Raw genomic sequence first — 17,100 nt, 5'->3', positions numbered from 1 at the left:
TTCAATTACTACGAAGCAGATAAAGTATAAGCAGGCATGCTGGGACCTGCCACACTGTATCCCAGTTAGAGGGCCTGACTCGGCAGCCTAATCTCTACGATTCTACTCATTGTCCATTCCTTTACTCCGTTTTCAGGGTGCTTGCACAAAAAACATTAATACAAATATCATTTTGGTTGGCTCGTTCATGCTGCAGTGGCATGAACACAGGGATTGGAGTCAAGCGACCTAGGGTTAAGTTTTAGCTTTGCTCCTTTGTGCTGTGTGATCTGGGCATGTTGCTTTACTGCTCTAGCCCCAACTTCCTCATCTATCAAGTGGGAATAACATGGCTTCTTTAAAGGCTGGATGTGAAGATTAAATGATTTAAACATGTAAGAGTTCAAAGAAGGACCTGGTATGCAACAAGGACCCACTAAATGTTAACTCTCATGTTGTTATTATGAAGCAGATCTATATACCTCATCTTCTGTAATTACCTCATTTAAATTGTGTAAGATTTCCTTCCTCCAAAGCAGTCTTTGGGCACTTGGATTTGATGGAAAGGGGAGGGGACAGGGGTAATATTTCCTTCAATAAAGCAATCATATAAATAAAACTGTGTGCCATCCCAGACTGCAGGCCACGCTCCCCACCCCCACACAAAGACATGATGTCTCCCTATTCTCTGGACCATTACCCTGAGTTGGTTGCAAGGAGAACTGAGAACACCATTTTGACACTTGAGATTTTTCATCATCGCTACCGACTTCCATGTCCACCTGGTGACAGAGCAGAGCTTTCACCTTAAAACTGTGTCCACTGCTGCCGAAGCAATCACAGCACTGCATGTGTAAATGTTTTCAAATTAAAGTGATGAAACACCCCCTCCCAGTCTCTTAGATGGGGCATAGGAGAGGGTGGGACTGAATAGCTGAAACCCTAAGAGGGACCCTCAAAGGGGTCATGGGGTAAGAACATTTAAGACACACAGGTCTTGTCCCTTCCCCCTAGAGCAGCGGTTCTCAACCTGTGGGCCGCGACCCCTTTGGGGGTCGAACGACCCTTTCAAAGGGATCGCCTAAGACCATTGGAAAACAAAAAGATATTTACATTACGATTCATAACAGTAGCAAAATTACAATTATAGAGTAGCAACAAAAATAATTTTATGGTTGGGGGTCACCACAACATGAGGAACTGTATTAAGGGGTCGCGGCATTAGGAAGGTTGAGAACCGCTGCCCTAGAGACTCGTGCGTGTTCAGGGGTAACTGCCATTCGGAGACTAGCCCAGACCAAAAGCATCTTTGTATCACTTAATGAGATTTTAGGGAATCACTATTGAAGTCGTTCTAACACCAAAGGACCAGTGGCAATTGAATATATACTTTGGGACAAACCCTTTTCTTTTAAGTATCCCATGGGAGCTCAAAGTCACTGATTTTGGAACCTAAGGTTTCAAAAGAAGTTGATATTACAACCGTGTGGGACAGAACACATTTATTTTAATATCATTTACTAAAATTTAAAATTTAAAATCTAAAATTTCTCAAAGATGCTTTGCCTCCTGGTTTTGGTGAAAAAGTTGTATCATTGTTTATTTTGTTTCCTTCCTTCATGACTAGCTAACTAATTCATATTAAGCAGATAAAATGGGTCGCACAATGAAAAAAAAAAAGGAATCTATTTAAAGTGAGATTTTCATTGTGAAACAAGTGAATGACATGACCCCTGGTTTGACTACTAAGGGGGGTAATATTACCAGTAGTTCTTGATAAGGTGACAAACGAGAACAGAAGAGACATTCCACTGTCTCTGAGCAACACCAGGCAGGACACTGCTAGGATTTTCTGGATTTTAGTTGCCCATGACCCTGAAGGTAGAGAATGTGTCTTATAATCATCTTCATATCACGCAGGAAGGCTCAGATCTTGGATAGAAGGTTAGGTTTTGAGAGCTGTAAGATCTGAGACCATTTATTCTAATCCCCTATCTTACAAATGGGAGGCTGAAGGCCAGAGAGATGAGAAGCAGCCCTCACGGCTGTCCTGGAAGAACGGAGGGCGAGAGCCTGAATTCCTGACTTCCATCCCATTCTTTAAAAATGTTTATCTAAGCTGACCATGTGTCCCATTTGTCAGGGATGGTTCTGGTTCGTGCCTATTGTCCTAGCTTCCTTATTAGAGTCCCAGTTCATTGTCATAAATGTCTCAGTATGAACGAAAAATTATAAAGCTACCTTACTTATATATAATATTGCACTCTCTTCCCATAAGGAAATAAGGAAAGAGAGTGGAAATGCTGGTTCTCCCACACCTAGGTGGTAGTCTGAGAACTGCTTTGCAGAAGGCATGATGCGATTTCAGAATAGTGTACATTAGGGAGATAAGGCGTGTTTACAAAATAAAGGGTTTCAATTAGTACGATGCCCTTCCTCTCCTGTCAGAGCCTGGAGGGGGGCCTCTGCGTTAACCGTGACTTCCTAGCTTCTGGCACTGCCAGGTGGCTGCAGGGAGGAAGGTGGGGTTCCAATGTCATGTACTCATGTGAGACATTCGCAGGGAACTGTCGCTAGCTCAAACAAGGTACATTTGTATTGTGATATAAATTCCCATTGTAAGATTATGAATGTCTGAATCGGTTACGTCGGTGGCAGGGATGAGGTGAAGTCACAGGGGGGCTGAATGAAGCTCTGTTTGCACTTCACGCTGCAGGCCTCGCCGTGCCAGCCTCCCTCGGGGCTGAGTCAGGCCCTGACTGAAATGCCTCTGTTCTCTTTCCGTTCTGTCACATTTCTCTCGGTGCCAAGTCAACAGCAACATACTATTACATGGTACCGTATCCCCAATTATGTGCAGTAAATCATTGGGGATATAATATTTAATATGTATAATTTCACGTTACAGACTCTTTTTTTTCCAGGACCAGATCTTTCTGTATGTTAACATAGGCCCACATTAATGCATTACCATCACAAGTAAATAAAACAGTATTGAGACAGTACTGATTCTAGAGACAATTCATGGTGATATTTTTTCTTGTTGGAGAAAAAGGGCAAGAGGTGGGAGGTGGCTGGAGGTAGGGAAACTGTACTGGTCCATTCACCTCTAGTCAGTGCCTTTGTCACCAAAGGCACCTATGTATCTGGATGTCTGGGGGCAAGCAGCCTCTTCGTGTCACCTCTGCACCTTCCACAGCTCTTATTTGCTACGGATTGATCAAGACCTACACTTCCCTTCTTGTGTGTCTACCTGATCATCTGAGAGCACGCCCCATGTCTGAACGGGCGAAGGAGAGGGCACGTACTCTCAGATCCTGTTTCCTGGCTGACAGCTTTAAGAAATGGTCTCTGAGAACACAGTACTTTGAAGCGCTGGGTCTGAAGCAGAGCTAACTGGTTCACAGGGCGATGCAGCCCTGACCTTGACCTCATTAGCTCCATTGTTTGACCTACTGAGCTCACCAACATCATAACACTTGAGAGCATAACTCATTACCGCGTAGGCTGTGGCGCATCTGTATTTACTGGGTGTGAGAGTCGCTCTGAGAGTAAGCCAGCTTTCTCTATTGATTAGCTCCTGCAAATGAGAACAACAACAAACACACCTACATATGAGTCACATGAGGAATGAGGCAAGGAGGAAGGATCTGTGATGAGGTGAGACCATCAGCCTCCAATCACATGTGGGAATAAAGGGGGGACAGAAATTCTAAATGGTATTTTTTTTTTTTAAATAATGAGAAAAAGAGAGAAAGCGAAAAACAGAAAACATAACCATCACACACCTTTTGTATCTGAAGAGGAAGGCAACGTAATATGATTCCTGCCTTAAAGGTAATATGATTCTTGCCTTCAAGTCAAGCTTCAGTAAACCCACCTCCTCTTCCCTGGAGGAGCTGCTGGCTATTATGCAAGCTGGAAATATACCCGCAGGAAGAGAAAAAAAAACCAAAAACCCAGAAGAAACTGAATTGGGATGGGGGGGCAGCTGCTAAATTTAGCAAGGGTAAAGCTAAAGGAGGAAAGGATGAGAGAAACAGGCAGGGAGGAGGCAAGCAACGCTCGCTTATTCGCCATCACGGAAGCGGAAGCGAAGGGACCTGCTGTGAAACACTTGGCACGAGAAAGAGATGCCATCGCCTGGAGTCAGGCTCTCTTTTGTGACGTGTTAATTAAGAAAACAAATAACTTCCCATTTTTCTAAACTTGCCAACAACAAAACAAAAATATTAGCCCTGCTCTTGGGGGTGGGGTGGGGAGGGGTGCAAATCTATCAATTTAAGGAAATACCCCAAGGGACCAGGGTTTAGGCCCCTAGCAATCTGGCCCTAAGAAAAAGCACAGGCTTAGAAGTATTACTTCGAGTCCTCACGTCTGTTTTCTAAGCAATCTTGGCAGGAGCATACGGGCTGAACGCTCAGCAGAGGTGCTACCCATCACTATTCAATGGGACGGGGCACAGGGTCAGGTTTTACACCCTATTTCTGTACCCATACACTTGCTTTGGAACTATGTCCAGGGCCACAATTCAATTCTGGTCTTTTGTTCTGTTTTCTACCGATGGTTTTATGACGACTGCACCTCACGGGAGAAGAGCAGCCCCTGGGACAGCAGAAATAAGCAGTGACACTACGAACACCGAGAAACCGCCTTTGGTGCATTAAGAGGAACAGAGTTCACAGGGTTTGGGTAGTTTTCTTCCCCTGGCTTTTACTACCTGCGGTTCCCAACTCTCTAGTGACTCCCCATTACTGTCCTGCACACGCGGGTTCCAATCTAACCTCCTGGGACTAGCTCTGCAAAGGCACAATGATGACCATTGCTGAAGCCGGATGATGGCTCACAGAAGTGCATTTAGTCCATTCTCTCTCTTTGGGATATGTTTGACATTTTTCATAACAACGGACTGGAGAAAAAAAACAAAAAAGATAAAACTCTACAACCCAAGTCATCTGACTGCTCTCTGTCCCAGGATTTACTCCCTCAGCCTATGTCATTCCCTGTGTCTGGAATGTTCTCCATTTCACCCCTGCTGATCAAAATCCTGCTGGACCATCAAGGAATCGCCCAGAGCCACCTGGCTCCTGAAGCTGGCCCTGCTGCCTGTACCTGATGTCATTCCCCTCCCACTACCTCTTCATTGTGCCTCCTGTGACAGTTATGCTTTGACACTTATCTATCTCATTTCTTCACCTAGATTGAGAGTCATAGAGAACTAAGAGTATTTCTTATTCATCTTGGCATCTCCCCCAGGATCTCACATTTACCGTATTTCCCCATGTATAAGACGTACCCTTTTTCGAAAAATTTGGGGTCTAAAAACTGGGTGCGTCTTATACAGTGGTTGTAGATTTTTTTACTTGCATGTCCTGCAAGTGATGAGGAGTTGTATGAATTTTATGATGAGTAAACTTGAGTTCAATAACTTTATGTAATACATTTTTTTCAAATTTCGGGCCCCCAAATTAAGGTGTGTCTTATACATGGGAGCGTCTTATACATGGGGGAACATGGTATTAATAAGCACTCAACGATTTGTCGAGCGAAAAATGAATCACATGAAGGAGAACCACTTATCAAATTAACAGTGAAGCCTCTTGGATAGGTCTCAGTCTCAGGCCAGGAAAGAAAAGCCTCCCTGGGTACCTTCTTCGTGGTTCTGATGCAGTATGACTTCCGGCTGTGTGTGGACAGAGTTTCCAGGGTGGAAGAACGGTGAAAAAAGAATCCGAGGTTTCCGCTGCTTCAGAATATGCTGAAGGAGTTCATAGAGCACATCACCTGGAAGGAAAAAGGAAAGAAATAGAGAAACTAGAACATTTTATTCAACTTTTTTTTTTTTTAAGAATCTTTTTTTTTCTCCCCAATTAGTTTCAGTGTACAAAGCAACATAATAGACATTTACTTATTCAACTATTTACTGCGCCTCAACTTGATGCGCGGCACTGGCTAAGGACACAGTGTCATGTGAGCAAGATGGGCATGCCAGCTACTCTCCTAGAGCTTATAGGGGACGAGAGGTGCCACGGGGAACCCAGACGGTCAGAGCCATGTGATCTTTCCTTAATCGAACTTTTTGATTATGAAAGTAATATACAAAAAGTTTTTAAAATGCCGAAAACCAGGAAGAAAACAAAAATCAGCTATCATCCTATCACAAGAGAAAGGAGCCCTGTTCATCCTATCTATAGTTACATAATTAGGACCAGGCTTATCATAGCTTTTAGTGTCTCTCTTTTTCCTTCCACATTACTGAACTGTTCTAGTAGCAGCATAGTGACAATGCCTCACAGGGGATGTACCAGGCTTTATTTAAAATGTAAACTGTCCCAATTTATTGCTATTATTGTTGTGAAAAGTATCCTTTCACATAGGTCTTTGCCTGCATTTCAGGTTATTCAAAGAATCATGAAGTCATTAAGTAGGAACATTTTTAATGTTCTGATGACAACGCATGGATTTTCCATAGGAATCTTTACAACAGAAAAACAAAACAACCGGAACCAAACAACATGCTTTTCTACCCACCCATATCCTAGAAAGGAAGAGAATAAATATGAAAAAAAATTCGCTAGTCCAGTCAGAGGTGCTAACTCCTGAAGATACCTTATAGGGAACTGGCACATTGTGGGATGCTTCCCTCCTTTAAAAATACAACACAGGCACTGCTCCAAGGTTCCACAATCTCCAGAAAATCTATATGTGTCAGCTCTTTGCAGAGGATAGTAGGGCTGGTCTGAGCTGGGCACTCTGTTCTGATACATTTGGTATTTGAAGTGTCCACTGAGTAGATAATTAGCCAAAAAACCCCAAAACCTGTCATGGTCCTGTCCCACCTCTTGGCTTAGATCCAAGTTTAAAATGCAGGTGGGTGCCTCAAAACCTCTTAGGGGTGGACAATTAATCTTTAAAATACTACAGCCTTCTGACTGTCTCCCCACACCCTTCCACATACAGATATGAAGTTAACAATCGTAGCAAACAATGGGTTTTAGCTCTAATTTTAGCAGTTAAAAATTTAATTAACAACTTAATTTAACTGCATAGTTTGGGCTGTAGATATTGCTAAATTATTTTTTTCTTTTACAGTCAGCTTGGACCTGAGAAACGCTCCATGTTAATTGCTTTCTGCGAACCTCTACTCCTTTTCCATTTATATTTGTACCAAATAAAGCTCCATAATATTCTATTCTAAGGGATTCCTGAGGTCCCTTGTGTCTTCGCTTTGACTTTGTTCTTTCCTCTGCCTTTGAATTTTGGTTGATATTAATATAACTTACTGTCACTATTTACTACTATGACTGAGTAAAGCAAAACACTTTAAAGGAGCTGAAGACACCATGTCACTTGGGTATTTCCTTTTAATGAAATTGGGCAAGATGCAGAGGTATTCTAAATCAGACTTTAAAAAATGCTCCGTATAAAGTAGAACTGTGGCATACACAATTGCGTTTTGGGAACTAGGTTTGGATTCCACGTGCTGGGAAGACTTTGGAAGACTTAGGAATCCAAAGCTAGCAGTCGGTCATGGTAAATGTTTCTGATGAGATGCAGATACAGAGCCTGAAATACAGTCCTATTTTAATGGCTTTTTTTTTTAATAAAGATTTTATTGGGGAATTGGGAGAGGGGCACAGTGTTGGGGAACCGGGGAAGGGGGACAGACAAGTTGCTGTCCTTTTGTTCTTCAGTCTAGTTGTGGAGGACGCCACTTCACTGGCCCATGTTGGTGTTATCATTGCGCTCTTCCCAGCTGAGGCAAATTGGTCGCCGACCATTGGACGGCCGCTCACGGCAGCTTTATGGCAGCCCGCTGCCGGCCAGCCCCACTGCAGCCTATGCTGTCGCTGGCGACTCACGGCAGCCCAGCTCCAGGTCGAGCTGTTGATCACCATCTTAGCTGCAGAGGGCGCAGTGTCACTGGCCCTCATGTGGGATTCGAACCAGGGCCCTGCTACTCAGAGCTGGTGTCCCAAGCCAACTCCTAACCAATGCACCACTCGGTTGGCCCTAATGGTTCATATTTTTAATTGCTTACAAAAATAAGTCCCTAATCAACACTTTGTTTTGGTTTAGTGTAATGTCTTCCTGAACTTAATTTACATGGCCTCACACTCATTGCGTTTTATCCCGTAGGTTTGAGCAATGCTTTATTTCTATAGTATGCAGAAGAGAAAATGAAAACACTGGAAAATGTGTTTCTGATGATTACTACTACTAAAAAAAAGGTCAGTAATTAGTGTATCCATTTTGGAAGGGGAGACCAGGAGATATAAATTTAGTGACTGTGAGGGTGTTCAACTTTGTTCATTTAGAGAGGCAGGCTGACGTGGTGGGAAGGCATACACTGCAGATGGGGGCTCCTCAGTCTGGAGTGCCAGCTTGTCTGTCCAAGTGACCTTGAGCAAGTCCCTGAATTTTTCTGCAAAAACACTATCATCTTCCACCTCTTTTTGCTGTGAGGGTTAAATGAGGGAAATGTCGTGAAGCACCTTCGAGCAGGGTCTGGTGCCCTGTGACACCCTAACCTCTTCCTAGAGGTCTCTCCTGAGGCTAGAGAAGCTCCAAAGTGTGGTGGCTAAAGATGGGGTTGGAGAGCGGGCAGGTCACTTTCTTTTTCTGCCTCAGAAAGTGAGGCAAAAAAGTGGAATGGGAAGCGTCTGCGCTCTGGAGTCAGACAGGTGTCTTAGGCGTGCATTTTAACACCTCGAGGCCTCAGTTCTCTCCTCTAAACAATGGCTTGTTAACAGCATCTACCTCATAGGATTATTGCGAGGAGTCGATGAGGTACTTCCTGTCATGAACTCATCACAGCATCAGGCAAACCATAATAACTCAGCCAACACTAGCTGTTGGCTATGACCACCTGTCACCACCACTACCAGTATTACTATTATCATTGCTATTATTAAAGTGGTTTAGGACAGACCTACAGGTCCCTATGGAGGGCTCACATATAGAACAAAGGAGGAGTGTCTGCGTCATGGTCAGCACTCTGTTCTACCTCCACAAATGGCAAAGGTTAACTGAAGCCATTCACACTTTCTCGGCCTCTCCGGACACCTCGCCCTGGCTTGGTGGGCTAAGTCCAGAGTGGGGCTGGCATGTGCTCCGCATCGTACTTCCCCAGGTCTTCGGTGCTGGCTGTCTTCCGCCTCTCATCCCAAAGCTGGTAAAGGGTGCCAGGCAGAGAAGGCTCGTCTCTGAGTGTGCAGGAGAAAGCAGGGGGAGGTGCAAAGCAAGTGGAACTCTGCCCGTTCCTTACCTAAACCGTAGGCCTGTTGTGAGAACTAGTAAGATAACATTTATAAGCACCACCTGCGACAGCTGGCTAATGGGTGGGAGCAAAGGCCCAAGGTCCCAGGTTCCAGGCCAGGAAAATCTTAATTCCAAGGTTGTGGAGCATGGCCATAGCTAGATCCGTCCATTCACAGACATGTTTCCTCAGCAACCAGAGGCTCAGTGGAGGAATGTGGCTGGCTTAGCACAAACTCGTCACCACTGTGGGGGGAAAACCCACTTACTGTGCATGCTCTGTGTGTGTATGATTGGCAGTAATAGTGTATGCCTGATAACAGCTTGGAATCTTAGACCTAGAGAGGATTCTAGAGGCTTCTTATATCAGCTCAAACTTGTGTTCAGTAAAAGTCCCCCGCTTCCTCTTCCTCTGCCAAGAGGTAGCTTTGGTGGAGTACTTCCAGGGATGGGCAGCTGGCCACAACATAAGCAAACCATTTTTGTACAGCTCTAGTTGATAGAAAGTTCTGTTGAGTTGGAATCTGGTCTCTCCTGCCATCTCATATACTTCGTTCCTTAGTTTTGGCTTCTGGAGAATCACAGGACACGTGTCCTGTCTACAAGAGTTTTCTAAATACATAAAGATGGCCTCCTACCCTCTTCCATCTCAAATGTATCCTAATTTCTCCAACACCCAGCCTGTTCTCTTGGTACATTCTTAAAATCTTTAAATAGGCAGGAGGTCATATCTTAAAAGTAGCATTAGCAAAAAGATCTCCGGAATAAAGAAGATGTTTTAAAATGTTATATTTATTTGCTTGCTGAAAAGAAGAGCATGAACCATAGCACTGTGTCTCTAACTTAGCTAATGATCATTGGCTGGAATTCAAATCGCACTTTTCAGAAAGTATTTGGCCCGTTCAATTCCTCATAAATCTTCTTTGTCTTCCCAGAAAAGAAATAACTAGTACTATCCGTAAAGGGTGCGTCTGGCCTTTGTTGGCTCCCCCATATATCTGCACGCATACGTACATAGTTCATGCACACACATGCACGTGCAGAGGTGGATTTGCCATGAAATTCATGAGTTTCAGGGGCCTTCATCTGTATAGTCCCCTGGGAGAAGCCCTAGAACTACTTTGTAAATTATAAACGTCAGGTCCCACAAAACCTGGATGCACACACATGACACATGCAGAACTTGCATGCATGCATACATGTGTGTGCACGGACACACACACACATCCACAGAAACCCACAAACTAAACACACATACACTTTTGCATGGGTGATCTGGACATGAGCTGCCAGGCATTTACTTGGAGAATCCTAAATTCTATTATTTTAGGTGCAATTTGTTTCAAATGGATAGTAGAGAGAGTGAACAAAACTGTTGCAAGTTTCTTATCAATTTTGCTAGTGTCTGAAGAGCAAGAACATACAGATGCTGTTTAGGTGGTTAAATTCACCTAAGTTTCTTTACTTTTAGAGGAAAAAGCTTGGGCTCTAGAGCAATGAAGTCCCAAGTTTGAATCCTGGTTCCTCTATTTGTGGGCTGCATGCTCTTAGGCAAACTATTTTTCTTCTTTGAGCTTTAGTGCAAGGTTGAGTTAAATACTCTGTGTCTCCAATGACAATAATGCCACAGACTTGGCAGGGCTGTTATGTGGATTAAATGAGATAATATGAACAAGTACCAGCCCATACGTGCTATAATATGTGATCAATAGATGGTACCCCTCGTGATTAGTAATTATTGACAGACGTGTCTCAAAAATCTGGAAACTATTTGCTTTGTTTCAATACTTTTGTGTTTAAAGCACATACATTAAGTTTAATCAAGTTTCATTCATACGCATGGAATTGTTATCCAATTGACATCATTTCATAAAGACATTTCTAGTTCACAGTTCTCTCTAGTTCACAGTTCTATCTTGAATCTCTTTCTATGGGCTTCTTCCCTTTAGCATTTAAGTAGTTTCAAGTTTTTCCTGTCTACACACACACACACACACACCCTTCCCTTTGTCCTCATCTTCCGCTCCAGGTATTCCTATTTCTTTTCTCCAGATGTTGAGCATTGAGCAGCTCACTGTGTGAGGAGCTGTCCAACTCTGTTATCACCAGTTCTCTCCCCTTCCACTCTTTAGGGCTCTGCATTCTGGTCTCTACTCCAGCCCTTCTCCAAACTGCTCTGGCTCAGGCCACCTCCCTGCTGTCAAACCCAAAAGGCAACGGTTGGTACCTGGGGACTTGTCTGCCCTCTCAGCAGCATTCATCACCAGGAGTCACTACCTCCCTCCTCTGAGAACATTCTACGGCGTCAGAGAGTCAGACGTTTCCTGGTTTTCTTCCCACCTCTCTGCTCTCCCTCCTTCTCCAACCCTTCCACAGTAAGTCTCCTTAGGACTCCTGGTCTTTCTTCCTGGGTCATCTCATCTAACCCCCTGGCTTCCGGCAGCTTGCCTATGCTAAATCCATTCCAGCCAGGCGTTTCTCCTCAACTCCAGAACCTTCAGTTATTTCCTAGATATTTCCTCTCACGTGCCATATGGGCACCACACACTGAATGGGTCTAACATGGGTCTCTACAACCCACATGGTATTTCCTAGTTCAGTAAATGCCTAGTTGATTGGAGTTTTCCTTAACTCCTGTCTCGCTCTCATCTAACATCTAATCAGTCACCAAGACTTACAGACTCTGCCTTTGAAATAATCCTTGAATCACTCCCTTCTCCCTGGTGGCCCCATCTTGGTTCAAGTCACCACCATTGCTCCTAGATGCCAGCCAAACCGACTGCCCCACACCTGCTTTTCACCTCCGCACCTTGTCCTGCCAGCCTCTGCTTAAAACTCTAAATGGCTTCTACCTGGGTTTAAAATAACATTGACAGCCCTGAACGTGATCTGCAAGGCCCTGTGTAATCTACTAAAGAAATAAATGACTCCATGAATGGTCATCAAGCTGCAGTGTGTTCCTTTATATTTACATTCTTTGAGTTCGTTTAGCAAGTCTGATATTGGGGTGGTTGGGGCACTTCCAGTTTTTAGAATTATAAATAGAATTGCTAAGGACATGTTTTTTAATCCTATTGGATTGTTTCCTTAGGATTTTTTTCTTAACATGGTATTATCAGTAAAGGGTATGATTCCTTTTAAAGTTCCTGTTATACACTGCTTGTTCTCCAGAAGGCGGGGCCAATGCGTGGTGTCATCTCCGGTGCTACCTAGAGCCTTTCCCCTGGGGTTTCACAACGTGTAACTTCTCAAGTTTAGTAGGTTTAAAGCAGATTCTTAACATTGTTAAAATTTGCATTTTTTCAGGTGATGATTTCCGATGTACATATCCCCATATGACGAATATCTGATGTAACACCTTCTTATATTTGTAAACTGTTCTCTTTTCTCTTTCTCTCTCTTTTGTTTTTTTCAGCGATTTCAGTTTCCTTCTGACCAATTCTTTAAAAAAAATAAGAGCGTGCATGGTGTGGGAGGGATACTTTTCAGATTTTTAGAAAATTCTCTCTGCTGGGTCCTTTCTGCCTGTGACAGGTTCGGAATAAATCCTCACATCTCAGTCCCTTAAGTTTCATCATAAACTCCACGGTGGAAACATCAATGCAGTCCCAGGCCTAGGAGATCCCACTGGCAGCCATCACAGGCCCATTCCTGTCACGGACGGCTTGGCTTTCTCGCTCTGCTTGCTCTCATTTTCCCAGCATGCCATTCAATCTATTTTTGTAGGCTGAATGTATTACAAACCTTTTTATTTAATACAAAGTGCCTTCAGTGACCATAAAAATAAACTAGTCTTTTACTTAGGAACAAATATTTGAAATGTAGCTTCATGTTTATGTGTTAGACACAGAGATCCTGAGCAAAAGGGAGCAGGTTGCAGAAAAATTTGAATACTGTATTTTTAAAAATAAAGCAGTTAGAAAGGACAGCTAGTAAGACAATTGCCTTCAGTTGGATAAAGAATATAAGGTAAGAAAAACAAAAGAATAAGCTCGTGAGAAAATAAAAATATTGTGAAAGAAGTATGTGTTTTATTAAAGAAGTGCTGTAGTTTTACATGTTTTACAATAATATTACTCTGTATAGCGGAGGGATCAGTTATCGCCACCATTGCACAAATGCGGCAAGTGCTAAGAAATTAAATTACTTTCCTGTAATTGACTTATTTAAGCATTTCTCTGATGTGTGATACTTTTTTTTTTTTTCTTCTTTGCTCAAAGACACAGTAAGAGAAGAAAGATCCAACTCTTGCTGTCTTCAGTCAAGGGTCATCACGTCTGCTGTAACTCCCACACTTCAGGGCTACAGTTCCTCTCTGTGACCAGCACCCTCAGACTCGACGACTTGATTCTACTGTAAAACAGCCAGTTGACAGCCATTCAATCCAGCAAGCCACCTACTATTGCTTAATATAAATTAATAGACAAGGTGGTCCAAGGAACTATATGTAGGTAAAGACCAGTATTTTCAGTTTAACCTTGAAAGGAAATTTTACTGTATTGGAAGGTCATAAGCAAAGTATATTTCCAAAGACAAAGTTTCTTCTGGTAGGTTTGAAAGGAAATAAATCATTTGTAACATCATACTCTAGTATACTAAAAGACTAATTTACTTAGTAAATCCCCAATACACTTTTTGCTAAATTGAATCGAAGGAACTTAGAAAATTTTATTTTCCTTTTCTTTTTTTAAGCATTGAAAGCAAGTCTAACATGAATTAAATTGATAACTTGTGATTTTTTTGGTTCATATAAATAATATACCTCAGTCCATTCCACCCGAATGTCTTGCAATGGATAACACTAAATAAGAGTTAAGTCAATGCTGTCTGTCCCTTCTTATAAATGTTTTCTCAGAGTTTCAAAGTGGTCAAGTAATCAAATATTCCTTTGAATTTAAATCATCCCAGGCTATTTCATGTGGTAACTATATAGCAGCTCAAGGACCAGGTAAAATTATCCTGTCCATGTGAGGTTTTATAAAATAAACGAGTAATGTAAACAGAAATAGTCTCAGAAACACAGAGGAAAAACTGAGGGTTGCTAGTTGGGAGGGGGTGGCGATGAGGGAGAAGGGGAAGGGACGAGACAACATAAATTGGTAACTACAATATTGCCTCAGGGATAGAAAAGACAGTTTGGGGAATATAATCAATAATGTTGTAAATATTTTTTAGGGGGCCAGATGGTCTCATGTCTTGTTAGGGAGACCACTTCATGGACGGTGTAGAGGCCTGATCACTGCACTGTACATCTGAAGCTGACGTTGAATAATATTATATGTCAACTATAATTTAATACATATATAGTCACGGAATGTGGAGTAGAGTGTGGGAATGGAGTCAATGGAATTGTAACAGCTATGTATGATATCGGGGGTGGGAGGGCAGTGGATGGGGGAGAAGGGTTGTCACTTTGTGAGGAGTGAAAAGGATAGCGATTTCATTGTTTTGTACACCTGAAACTAATAATAATAATAAAAAAATAAAAAATAAATAAAATGGAGATTCCTTTACATTTAGTCTTCAGTTTTGCAAATGTTATAAATTTATCATCTTGTTATAACCTCTAATTGGGAGACTATTCCAAAGAAAATATCCCCATTTATCTTCAACTTGGAAGTCTTCTGTTTCGAGATGATATAGTTATTGAAAACACATTCTGAATGTTCCCTGCTTTATTCTAGTGGTTAAAAATGGAGGACGCTTTTGTCCTGGAAGTGGACGAGATAAGTGTAGTTCGTTAAATTGGTTGAAGAAGGTGGCATTCCAGAGGGGTTACCGTATTTGGACCTAAGGGATATTTATATTTCAGGTAATTATAATTCGCTGAGTCCTGTTCTCTCCTCTCTACATTTGACAAGAGTTGGTGTTAAGGGATGGTACTTGCATATTCACAGAGCAGAATGCTGGGTGAGGCCAGGCAGGAAACAGGCCAGGAGGGAGCTATAAACATCCATTCACTGTGACAGGGCAACTAGATCCTTTTGTTTTAGTCCAGCAGCCCCACGATTAGTGAGACGCTGCTGCTGGGTCTTCTTAGGCTACATGGAAGATTCAAGGCAAGTCAGGACACTATTGGGTGAAGTGTAAGTTTCACAAGGTATGTAAACTGTAGATCAAAGTATTTACTGATTGCCTGCAGGGTGGGAAGTTGTACTGTTTACTGGAAGCCTAACGCTGTTTCAGTGGTTGAAGGTGGGTTGAACTGTTAAGAGTTGAAGGGAGCTTAGAAGCCACAGGGTCAACATCCCATATGATGCATGAGGAAAATAAGGGTAGATGAAATGATGTGATCTGGGGAAGAACCTGGCCTCAGGACATCTACTACACCAATGAGAAGAGAGAAAGCCCATGTCAGAAGCAGCAGCAGCAAATGTTACACCTGAGAGATAAAACAGATTTTCTATTTATACCTTGTCTCGACCTATGGAGAACACAGGCAGGTATATCGTGCCTTCGATACCCTGCTGGGTGGCCACTTCGTGACAAGTGTCTTCTCCACCCCTTCTTAGTTCTGGTCTTCTAAACCCTCTGGTGATAATCCTCTGTTTAGTGTTAAGTTTTCTTGTAGCCCCTACTGCAGGTATCACCTTGACATTCTGTCCATGGCTTTCCGGGTGATGCCTTAATTAAATTACCTACAGCATAAATTTATCTTTATTCCCAGCTTAATGTAATGGGGATGGGGCTCGTATCTATTATTCCCAGCTCTGGCCTGGCTCTTGTCTCAGATTTCCAACTGATGAACAGGTCACATTATCCTGGGTGTCCTGGCATCTCTTGGCCAAGACAAACTCTAACCACAGCTTCCAGATGAGCTCCCCACCTGAGCTAACCACTCTGTGCCTGAAGTGCTATTACTTTGGTCTCACTGATCTAGTTCTGGACTTCAGTGTCTTGTATTAATTAGTACTGTAGCAGCAGCATTCTAACTAACTTTCCTGCTTTCAGTGGCCCCGTGAACCCACCCCATGCACCGATGGCAAATGTCTGTTCCAAAGGGAGAACTCCAATCTTATCATCAAAACCTTTCAGTGATTCCCATACATGCAAAATAAAATCCAAACTTCTTAACCTGGGCTTTACGGTCCTCTCATGTTGGGTCATAATTTAACCAATATTTACTGAGTACCAACTAGATGCCATGCACTATGCTAGATATTGGAGACATGGCACCTTAACAGGACACCATTCCTGTCCAAGCTGAACTTTCCACTCTAAGGGAGGGATATGGAATAGAAAACAACCACACATAACACAGTGGTGTGTGTGTGTGTGTGTGTGTGTGTGTGTGTGTGTGTGTGTGCATGCACATGTGTGTGCGTGCATGTTAGGGGCCATGACAGAATTAGGGAACACTCTGGGATAAAAGAGGAACAGCGCCTGTCCCAGTCTGAGGTGGAGGAAAGGAAGGTGGGGCGGATCAGAGGAGAGGGGACGGGAGTCAGGAAAGTTTTCCTGGAGAAACTAGCAGAACTTGAAATAAGAACAGGCAATTAGACAAGTGAGGGAGGGGTGACAAATGACAATGACATGGTTCAAACGGAAGATCTAGCTTGTGTGGCCTTATCTCTGAACCCCTCCTCCACACAAACTGGCCTGCATCTCCTTAACACCTTACCATTCAAAGCTTTCCAAGTCAAGCTCTATTACCATCTCCTTGAGCTTCATTTGACAATCCAGCTAGAAATCATCTCTCCTAACCCTCACCTCCCTTAGCCTGTACTTCTGTACCACCGGCCTAGAGCTACTCAGGGAATACTCACGGAATGAATTTTTACTGCACATTTCATTTCCAGACGTGTGCATCAGCTTTAGCTGGCTTTCCTGCCTCCTGCCTCTTTTATTCATTCATCAGATGGG

The 17,100-nt window shown here is 42.9% G+C and overlaps 1 protein-coding gene across 2 annotated transcripts in view; it reads right to left on the bottom strand.

Annotated features, from left to right (window-relative positions):
* Positions 1–17,100, bottom strand: part of ETV6 (ETS variant transcription factor 6) — a 230,377-nt gene that overhangs the window by 30,449 nt on the left and 182,828 nt on the right. For both annotated transcript variants that reach the window (XM_019643313.1, XM_019643314.1), the window contains exon 4: positions 5,629–5,763. In XM_019643313.1, coding sequence (XP_019498858.1) covers positions 5,629–5,763 — 135 coding nt within the window. The remainder of the gene's footprint in view (positions 1–5,628; positions 5,764–17,100) is intronic.

This window comes from Hipposideros armiger, unplaced genomic scaffold, assembly GCF_001890085.2.
Source record: "Hipposideros armiger isolate ML-2016 unplaced genomic scaffold, ASM189008v1 scaffold_76, whole genome shotgun sequence".
NCBI lineage: Eukaryota > Metazoa > Chordata > Mammalia > Chiroptera > Hipposideridae > Hipposideros > Hipposideros armiger.
The sequence above is the reverse complement of the archived record's forward strand: the minus strand, read 5'-3'. Positions and strand labels throughout refer to the sequence as shown.